At 43.2% G+C, this 11,343-nt stretch overlaps 1 protein-coding gene across 1 annotated transcript; it reads right to left on the bottom strand.

Annotated features, from left to right (window-relative positions):
- Window positions 1-106: 106 nt before the first annotated feature.
- On the bottom strand, window positions 107-11,343 carry LOC121574006 (voltage-dependent anion-selective channel protein 1-like). The gene is made up of 9 exons (XM_041886509.1): window positions 11,237-11,343; window positions 7,664-7,733; window positions 5,159-5,208; window positions 3,945-4,097; window positions 3,544-3,596; window positions 3,086-3,313; window positions 1,615-1,765; window positions 1,382-1,439; window positions 107-1,157 (listed from the first exon to the last, which is right to left on the bottom strand). Exons 2-9 carry the CDS (start codon window positions 7,728-7,730, stop codon window positions 1,066-1,068), a joined length of 852 nt encoding a protein of 283 aa, XP_041742443.1. The 5' UTR covers window positions 7,731-7,733; window positions 11,237-11,343; the 3' UTR covers window positions 107-1,065.

Raw genomic sequence — 11,343 nt, 5'->3', positions numbered from 1 at the left:
TATAATCTATGGTATATATGAATATAGGCCTACAGCAAAACCAAGGTCTTTATTTACATTATCATTGCATTAAGATTATGGGTGAAAAAAAAGCACAGAGGCATACTCAAGATGTTGTTCTTTATTTAACAGGGAGTAACAACACTGTCAGGTACACAGTTTGTCTGTTCCAACACCATCATCGGAAGACTACCATTCATTGTAAAAGCATTTGTATTAAGAGGGATGTTGAATAGTGTGCACGACAGGTTACCTTTCTCTTTAGGAACAATTGACAAAGGTTTGCCTTAAACTTCACAGGCGGGTTAAGTATTCAAGAACATTGTTAAAATAATATTTTTGCTATATGTAATAAATGATAATTCACACCAAATGCACAGACAAGTGAGCCAAAAACACTGAGGTTTTATCCCAAATGGCACCCTATTCCCAAAAGGTAGTGCCCTATGTAGTGCCTCAGAGCTAATGCTGCTTAAGTGAAGGACCACTTACCCATCCCATAATAATCTAATATCTTAGACACTTCCCTTCTTTGTCAAAGGGTTTACAATGAGAGAACTCTCCAGTACAGAGGAATATTTCACCTTGGCCAAGGAATGTTGTGTTGTGATCCAGTCCCAGTGATCTGTTTTGTGCAACAGCCCCACCATGTGGACCAAAAGTAAACTATGTTTACCAAATCCTGCAAATGCCTGTTGTTGTTTTTTACCTACAATATCTTATTTTCTCTTATCTGCTTTGAAACAAAGATAAATACATTAAAGTGTTTACATGATTGTAGTGAAATACAAATTCATAAGACCTTAACAGACCTTTTCATTTTTACGTTTTGCAGACCTTTAAAACTTCTGTTATAGTTTTATTCTAAACTGGGCCCTGTACCCAAAATATTTTATCTGAAATGGTCCTGTAAAAGTGCCATATCAACTGTAGTGTGATTTGACCACATGTGCCTCCTCACCCTCAACCAAAGCACATCTACTGTAAGGGAAACACGGTTGCGAGGATAGCTATTTTAAAAAATATATTTGGAGGTTTGGGGTTGTTGCTGTGTTCCTTTCCTTCTTATGCCTCAAACTCGAGGCCGAGACCGAGCTTGTGCCCACCGCTGTTAATGTTCTTCCCATCCAGGAGAGCAGAAAGGGTCAGCTTAATGCCTGTAGACAGAGAGACAGAGACAAGACATCAACAAGCGGGAGTGACAAGATCAGGGCTCATTGACTGGCTGAGGAGGTCAAAGACCAAGTGCCAGCTGCTGTTCTGTCATTTCTGCCCTAAATACAGTAGAAAGGTATTTCAACTGCACATTTCATCTACACTGGCATGGAGAAAAATAATATTTCACAGAACATTTTAAATAACACTATTGAACATTACTAACCAGGCTTCAGAGTCTGAGTGTATCCCAGGCCCACAAGGCTAGAGTTGTTCACATTGGCCTGTTGGAGAAATGATGGGATTAAACAAAATAGGACTCAAATGTACTCAACAATAATTCAAGAGATCATATTTTACATATTAGCCTAGTAAGTCCCTCTACTCGTGCCCTGAATGTGACCCCAGGCAGAGGTCACGTCTCAGCCAGTAAGAGGACTAGCTAGAGTGGCCCCTTACCGAGAAAGATGCGTCGGCATCGATCTGGTACTTTGCTGCAATGCCAAAGTGGGTGTTGCTGTTGCCAGCGGTCCAGGCCAGGTTGACTGCTGTCTCCAGCTGGTCGTTCACCTTCTGGTAGATGGAGCCCTTGAACTCGGTGCCGTCATTTCTGTCATGGGAAAAATGGTTGGTCATTACTATGAGAATTATACTTTGAATACACAAGGCTGTGGGAACTAACATGTGTGCAAGTATATTGCAACATTACTATCCATTCCAGTATTCATGTTCATTAAAAAACAAAAACATGAATTGTTACAACTACCTAATATCACATGAATTGCAATCAGATGATCAATATTCACTGTTTAAACTATCAAACTATCAGACCTATACACTGAGTGTACCAAACATTAGGAACACCTTCCTAATATTGAGTTACACCCCCTTTTGCCCTTAGAACAGCCTCAATTCGTCGGGGCATGGACTCTACAAGGTGTCGAAAGAGTTCCACAGGGATGCTGGCCCATGTTGACTCCAATGCTTCCCACAGTTTTGTCAAGTTGGCTGGATGTCTTTTGGGTGGTGGACCATTCTTGATACACACGGGAAACTGTTGAGCGTGAAAAACCCAGCAGCGTTGCAGTTCTTGACACCGGTGCGCCTGGCACCTACTACCATACCCCGTTCAAAGGTACTTAAATATTTTGTCTTCCCATTCAACCTCTGAATGGCACACATACACAATCCATGTCTCAATTGTCTCAAGGCTTAAAAATCCTTCTTTAACCTGTCTCCTCCCCTTCATCTACACTGATTGAAGTGGATTTAACAGGTGACATCAATAAGGGATCATAGCTTTCACCTGGTCAGTCTATGTCATGGAAAGAGTAGCTGTTCCTAATGTTTTGTACACTCAGTGTATATCAAGGATGAGCTGTCAAAGGATTAAATAGCCATGTCTCAGAGCTAATTGACCTCATCAAAACAAGTGATCATGAATGGAAGGCCAGGTCGCAGCAGGAGGCTAGCTTACTATCCTATACTATCCTACCGACAAAGCCCTTTGACAAATCCCATCACTGTGGGATACATTGGTACTAAAATAACTGCCAGTCTGCATCTGAGGGAACCAGAAAGACAGCAAGTGCTTAGAGCTGCTAGTGTCCAGACAACGTCAGCTCTCATAGTTCAGAGCTGGACACAAAATGTTACTGACTAGTGGTTCAAAAGGCTCAGTTGGTTGGAGTATGGCGCTTGCAACAGAGTTGGGGGTATGCCACATTTACAAAATACTGGATAAGTGTCTTAAAGACCATATTTATGGTCCCTAAGCCCTATCACTCTATTACTATCATTGTTGTTAAGCCCTATCACTGGCTTACTGTCAGTGTTGTTGAGCACCCTTCTTACGTCCATTGTTTGCTGAAGCGTGGAGCCCAACCTGAACCATATTTATGTATCTATTCATTAAATTCCATCTACTTACACATTTGTGTGGAGCTGGAACTCGTCGGTCTTGTAGCCCACGGCGAAGTTGCTCTGGGTGACCCTGTTCTTCCCGGCCTCGAAAGTCACCTGGTAGCCGGCCAGCCAGCCCTCGTAGCCCACCACCGCCACGCCGTGCACAGCCGTCCCGTTGATGTCATAGTCCACATCACAGCCCAGGTTGATGTGCTCCCTCTTGTAGCCAGTCTTGATCTTACCACTCTTCTTGCTGGAGGTGAGGATAGTGAGGAATGGAAGGAAGGAAAAACGTGTGAGTGTGAGGTAATATAGGAATCACAGTGACAGGATGGCAAATACATCCAATAATCTACATTGAGCTGAGCAGGAAAAATATTTTTCAACATGTATTGTGTGATGACATCATTCACTGCAATGAATTAACATTGAGAAACAATTAAATGCTATCTTCACGGAATGAATTGGATAGCCACTTCTTACCCAGTGTTTGGCGAGAAGGAGGACTCAAACGTCAGTTTAAGCCCTTTGGCCAACTGAAGGGAGAAGATGACAGAAAGATGGAGAGGTTAAGAAAGCATGAATGATTCATTAGTAAAGGAATTTCCGAGACAGATGAGATGCTATGAGCATTTCACCACTTAATAGGGTGGGGGGCCCGTAAGGAACTGAGACTCCCACACGAGGAAGACTAAACATGTAAAGTTATTGAAATATATTGTCTTAAAATATATAATAAATAAATGAAACAAGTCAGTGAGTGCTGGTCTTTTTTATATTTACACTAAGGGATTACTCCTTGGCTTAAAGCACCCTTCTAACAATTGCAGATTGAAGAAAATGGAGTGGAGTACACCCTGATCTAAAGAACACATAGTCCTGACCTGGTCCTCCACAGTGATCGCAGTGCCGAGAGTGTTGTCAGTGTTCCACTTTTCAGTGAAGGTCAGTCCGTGCTCGGCCCACTTGTACTTGGTCTCCAGGGTGCCGGCCACTTTGCTTGTCTCCGTGTTGGCAGAGCCCGTGCTGGTGAACTCCTGGGATTGGGGTCAAAAAGAGGTCAGTGAAGAGATCATGTTATATAGAATCAGACATTATTAGTGAGGATTTGGATGGTTGTGGACCACATTGGCATTTGACACAAGTGACGCGGACAATCCGAGAGGTCTTTCACAGGTGTCAATGAGTCAGATAACTACATTGAAGAAAAATATAAACGCAACATGTTAAGTGTTGGTCCCATGTTTCATGAGCTGAAATAAAAGATCCCAGAAATTTTCCATACGCAAAAAAAGCGTATTTCTCTCAAATGTTGTGCACAACTTTGTTTACATCCCTGTTAGTGAGCATTTCTCATTTGCCAAGATAATCCATCCACCTGACAGGTGTGGCATATCAAGAAGCTGACTAAACAGCATGATCATTACACAGGTGCACCTTGTTCTGGGGACAATAAAAGGCTACTCTAAAGTGTGCAGTTTTGTCACTCAACACAATACCACAGATGTCTCAAGTTGAGGGAGCGTGCAATTGGCATGCTGACTGCAGGAATGTCCACCAGAGCTGTTGCCAGATAATTGAATGTTCGTTTCTCTACCATAAGCCGCCTCCAATGTTATTTTAGAGAATCTGGCAGTACATCCAACGGGCCTCACAACCACAGACCATGTTGTGAACAGAGTGCCCCATGGTGGCGGTGGGGTTATGGTATGAGCAGGCATAAGCTACGGACAACAAACACAATTGCATTTTATCGATGGCAATTTGAATGCACAGAGATACCATGACGAGACCCTGAAGCCCATTTGGAGGCCCATTTTTTGTAAGGTATCTTTGACCAACAGATGCATATCTGTATTTCCAGTCATGTGAAATCCATAGATTAGGGCCTAATGAATTTATTTCAATAGACTGATTTCCTCATATCAACTGTAACAGTAAAATCGTTGAAATTGTTACATTTTGCGTTTATATTTTTGTTCTGTATAAGTTTTATGGTGACAGAGGGCTAGATAACTACCTAAATTATTAGTCATATAGCACTCAGTCAAGTGCCTCTTTTGGCTCCAAGGGGTAAACGGACTGCAGTGGAACTTACCAGTCCATTCTCTGACTTTGTTTTCAAGTCCAGCTTGATGAGACCAAAACCTGAGATGCATGGAAGAAAATTAAATCAAACTGTTGTAATTACAATATATTCTAACAGTGCTTTTAAACTGATGATATATTCCTGTTCAGTTCATTATTTTCACTAACATTCCTAGCAATCCATTAATGCGTGGCTTTATCGTTTTCAAAATAAGCATGCGGACTCTTGCAGACTTATTTTATCACCACATAAACACATTACTTTTTCCATATTGTTACATTACAGCCTTATTCTAAAATGGATGAAATTGTTTTTTCCCCCTTATCAAATCTACACACAATACCCCATCACGACAAAGCAAAAACAAGTTTTTAGAAATGTTTGCTAATTTATTTTAAAAAATAAATATATAACATTTACATATTCTGACCGTTTACTCAGTACTTTGTTGAAGCACCTTTGGCAGCAATTACAGCTTAGAGAGTCTTCTTGGGTATAACGCTACAAGTTTGGCACACCTGTATTTGGGGAGTTTCTCACATTCTTCTCTGCAGATCCTCTCAAGCTCTGTCAGGTTGGATGGGGAGCATCGCTGCACAGATATTTTCAGGTCTCACCGGAGATGTTCGATCGGGTTCATGTCCAGGCTCTGGCTGGGCCACTCAAGGACATTCAGAGACTTGTCCCGAAGCCACTCTTGCGTTGTCTTGGCTGTGTGCTTAGGGTCGTTGTCCTGTTGGAAGGTGAACCTTCGCCCCAGTCTGAGGTCCTGAGCACTCTGGAGCAAGTTTTCATCAAGGATCTCTCTCTACTTTGCTCTGTTCATCTTTCCCTCGATCCTGACTAGTCTCCCTGTCCCTGCCGCTGAAAAACATTCCCACAGCATGATGCTTCCACCACCATGCTTCACCGTAGGGATGGTGCCAGGTTTCCTCCAGACGTGACGCTTGGCATTCAGGCCAAAGTGTTCAATCTTGGTTTCATCAGACCAGAGAATATGTTTCTAATGGTCTGAAATCCTTTAGGTGCCTTTTGGCAAACTCCAATCAGGCTGTCATGTGCCTTTTACTGAGGAATGGCTTCCGTCTGGCCAGTCTACCATAAAGGCCTGATTGGTGGAGTGCTGCAGAGATGGTTGTCCTTCTGGAAGGTTCTCCCATCTCCACAGAGGAACTCTGGAGCTCTATCAGAATGACCATCGGCTTCTTGGTCACCTCCCTGACAAAGGCCCTTCTCCCCCGATTGCTCAGTTTGGTCGGGCGGACAACTCTAGGAAGATTCTTTGTGGTTCCAAACTTCTTCCATTTATGAATGATGGAGGCCACTGTGTTCTTGGGGATCTTCAATGCTGCAGACATTTTTTGGTAACCTACCCCAGATCTATGCCTCAACACAATCCTGTATCGGAGCTCTACGGACAATTCCTTCGAACTCATGGCTTGGTTTTTGCTCTGACATGCACTGTCAACAGATGGACCTTATATAGACAGGTGTGTGCCTTTCCAAATCATGTCCAATCAATTGAATTTACCACAGGTGGACTCCAATGAAGTTGTAGAAACATCAAGGATGATCAATGGAAACAGGATGCACCTGAGCTCAATTTCGAGTCTCATAGCAAAGGGTCTGAATACTTATGTAAATAAGGTATTTCTGTTTTATATGCAAAAACCTGTTTTCGCTTTGTCATTATGGGGTCTTGTGTGTTGATTGATGAGGAAAATGTTTTATTTAATCAATTTTAGAATAAGGCTGTAACGTAACAAAATGTGGAAAAAGTCAAGGGGTCTGAATACTTTCCCAATGCACTGTAAACCACTGTTCAATAAATCCCTCTCTGAGAAATACCAGTCTAGCCTATCACACATCCATTATAACTATTACATAACATTGATAGATTGAGTGAGTTTATTGATTTGATGTGGTTTCTACTAGGGTTGTGACCAGTATCGCAATATTTTTCAATGGCAAAAATGAAAACACAAAGCATGTCAAACTTTTTAAAAACTTGTAAAATAGTGTGCTATTGCTTGGAAAATAAATAAATGTGACTCTGGATGACATAATGATGTTTTCCTAAAGTTAAATCTGCTTCGTGTTTTGTTTCCTTCCCATGATACTACGAGTATTGCGATACTGGTATCTTCACGGCCCTAGTTTCCACGCTAGAGTACATCGTCATGTCAGGCACGGTTCACTGCCCCAGATTCCTTCCCATCCCCCTCTGAGAGACTGTGTGCTGGTCCGCTGGTCGTACCACCCTCGCCTGGGGAATTTACCTGGGAATCCCCATAGTAAGGCCTAGGCCTCAATAGCTCTGTGCAGCTGTGTGCCTCGCAGTCAATAAATTGCCCAAGGACAGCCAGTCTAAACTAGAGGGTTCACCAAATGGCTATAACACTAGGCTAGTACGACTAAAGTCCACTCCGGATTCTCTGCAGGACAGGAGCAAAGGCTGAGTTGAAGAATGATCTAGAAAATAGTGGGTAGTAAGTAGTACTGCTCAGTGCTCACCGTATCCCTTGGTAAAGACATCCTTGGCGGACTTGCCAAGGTCAACATAGGTAGGAGGAACGGCCATTATCTGTAAGAAATGTATACAAAAAAAAGAGGAGACAGCCTTGTGTTAGGCTACTGCTTAGCACAAACCTCTGTGAGATAAACCATTAGCAGTGTGCTAGGCCTTCACTAACACACCAACTGAGGAGAGAACATTGCTTGTGGGGGAGGAGGTGGGAGAGGAGAGGAGAGGATTGAGGTCATTGATGGATGGGGTGGGCCGGTGGGGGGAGGGGCAGGCAGACATGCCTCACACATCTGCCTGGACGGACTAACCCGTTTGCTCTGACTCATCAGAAAAAGAGTGATGTGCTTGCCTTGACGGGCTAGAGATTTCACAACAGCAGCCAAACCTGATACACTGGACTGACAGCCAAATTAAAATGCAAAACATAGAAGGGCCAGCTTATGAATCAATAAGTGATTTCTAAATTGAAGGTTAGATGTGTTTTATTATTTGTTAGATGACCTCCACTACTGCTATGAGAGAATGTGTGGGCAGAGATCTAAATGTTGAGTAACATGAAAAAAAACCTGCTTGTTCCAGATTCCAAAAAGGATGCCGGCATTGATCTTGCTTTTAAGTCCAAGACTAGGCTTAAACTGGAACACTTGCCCTCTACCCATGTGTGCACAATGCTAATTCACAAATAGAATAGCCTACAGCCCAAATGCCATATTTTGTACATCAGCGCATGCCACATAGCCTACAGCCTCAATCACCTACTTCAAACACCATTTAATAGAATATTAATGATAATTACTACACCTTTCTCCCTGTAGTACACTGAACAAAAATATAAATGCAACAATTTCAAAGATTTTACTGAGTTATAGTTCATTTAAGGAAATCAGTCAATTGAAATAAATTCATTAGGCCCTAATCTATGGATTTCACATGACTGGGAATAAAGACATGCATCTGTTCGTCACAGATACCTTAAAAGAAAAGAGTAGGGGTGTGGATCAGAAAACCAGTCAGTATCTGGTGTGACCAGCATTTGCCTCATGCAACGTGACACATCTCCTTTGCATAGAGTTGATCAGGCTGTTGATTGTGCCCTGTGGAATGTTGTCCCATTCCTATTCAACGGCTGTGCGAAGTTGTTGGATATTGGCGGGAACTGGAACACGCTGTCGTACACATCGATCTAGAACATCCCAAACATGCTCAATGGGTGACATGTCTGGGGAGTATGCAAGCCATGGAAGAACTGGGACATTTTCAGCTTCTAGGAATTGTGTACAGATCCTTGCGAAATGGGGCTGTGTATTATAATGCTGAAACATGAGATGATGGCAGCGGATGAATGGCACGACAATGGGCCTCAGGATCTCGTCACGGTATCTCTGTGCATTCAAATTGCCATTGATACAATCCAATTGTGTTTGTTGACCGTAGCTTATGCCTGCCCATACCATAACCCCACCGCCATCATGGGCCACTCTGTTCACATTGATATCAGCAAACTGCTCGCCCACACGACGCCATCTGCCCGGTACATTTGAAACCGGGATTCATCCGTGAAGAGCACACTTCTCCAGCGTGCCAGTGGCCATTGAAGGTGAGCATTTGCCCACTGAAGTTGGTTACAACGCCGAACTGCAGTCAGGTCAAGACCCTGGTGAGGATGACAAGCATGCAGATGAGCTCCCCTGAGACACTTTCTGACAGTTTGTGCAGAAATCCCTTGGTTGTGCAAACCCACAGTTTCATGAGCTGTCCGGGTGGCTGGTCTCAGACGATCCCGCAGGTGACGAAGTCGGATGTGGAGGTCCTGGGCTGGCGTGATTACACGTGGCCTGCGGTTGAGGCCGGTTCGACGTACTGCCAAATTCTCTAAAACGACGTTGGAGGTGGCATATGGTAGAGAAATGAACATTTAATTATCTGGCAATAGTATGCTCCCTCAAAACTTGAGACATTTACATTTTAGTCATTTAGCAGACGCTCTTATCCAGAGCGACTTACAGTTAGTGAGTGCATACATTTTTCATACTGGCCCCCCGTGGGAAACGAACCCACAACCCTGGCGTTGCAAGCGCCATGCTCTACCAACTGAGCTACAGGGGACCTGTGGCATTGTGTTGTTACAAAACTGCACATTTTAGCGTGCCCTTTTAATGTCCCCTGCACAAGGTGCACCTGTGTAATGATCATGCTGTTAAATCAGCTTCTTGATATGTAACACCTGTCAGGTGGATGGAATATCTTGGCAAAGGAGAAATGCTGATGTAAACAAATTTGTGCACAAAATGAGAAAAATAAAAATAAAAATATATTTACTTTATATGTTGCGTTTATATTTTTGTTCAGTGTAAATGCATGGTTTAGTGACACCCAAAACCAATTATTACACATCTATCATTTCTACACGCTTTGAAGTTCAGTAATACGAGCCATCTTCAGTGACCAACAGGCACTCGCTCGTAGCTCGAAGGGGACCATGGAGGGGACAGGAAGTGTTAAGCATCAGGCATTCCAGAATACACACACACACATCCCGCTCACACACAGAGCAAACACACACATTACACAAATACACACACAGGAAGGAGCACTGAACCTTTGAGGATCATTATTGGTGGGAAAGGTTAGAATATTAGGCCATACAGAGAATAATGTCAGTGGGGCCTTGAGGAATGTACTAGCTAGTCTACATAACAGGGTCCTCAAGGAAAGTCACGCAAGATGTCCTTCTGGTCCCTCTAGAGATAGAAATACTCTATTGCACAAAGTCAATGCAATTTCATCAGACTATAGCTTTTACTATAGCTAGATTTTTGCGGTATTTAATTTTCAAATAAGCATATCTGAACATAAATATCAAGGGAACACTGACTGATAGGACCTTGGGATAGATTGATCAAGCAGTTAGCCAAATTGAGAACGTTAGCATTGTTGCATCAGACATCAGATCCGTATCAGGCAGGTGGTTTCACTGTCCACATGCACTGGAGATGGAAATTTGATGTCAATGTTTCCCAGATAGTTGTCACAGAATCTGCAACCTGCTGCCTGGTACGAGCAGTTCTTCTGCCTGGCTACCTGATGATGTCCAAGGGGTTATGAAACAAGGTGGCAGAAGCGTCACTGCTTGTGCTTGAACATCTTTTGCTTACTTGCTAACTAAGTAGCAAACTAGCTAGCTGCTGAGGTTAGCAAGTAATTGGTGGACAGCGGGACAAGCGCATACCCTGCACATTATCGCTGGCTATAGCTAGTAATTTAAATCAAATTTGCAGAGAATAGTACCTAAACTCATTAAATCCAAATAATAATGCGTGCAGTCAACTCCAGACGACTGCACACAGGGTATTAACTAGTTACTCGAGAGCATGATGGCTAGCTAGCTGCATGCTGATCAGCATCTCTCCTCCTGGGCTGCTTCTAACGTAACGTTACTGATTGCGTGGTGGATGCGCGTGCCATCTCTTCCCACTCAAGCCAAGAGGTCAATGTCCATCACAAAAGGGATACAATAGTGCCCCATAATAGGCAACAATATTAGCTACATTTCAACATACCTCTGTCAGTGCCTTCCAATCCTGCCTGAGGAGATTCCTGTCAACTGGACAAAAGGGAGGGGTAAGAGGAGGTGCCACAGCGTCACACACTCTAGAAGTCACGCAAT

Source organism: Coregonus clupeaformis, unplaced genomic scaffold (assembly GCF_020615455.1).
Source record: "Coregonus clupeaformis isolate EN_2021a unplaced genomic scaffold, ASM2061545v1 scaf0088, whole genome shotgun sequence".
Taxonomy (NCBI): domain Eukaryota; kingdom Metazoa; phylum Chordata; class Actinopteri; order Salmoniformes; family Salmonidae; genus Coregonus; species Coregonus clupeaformis.
This window is presented reverse-complemented; position numbering and strand designations above follow the sequence as displayed.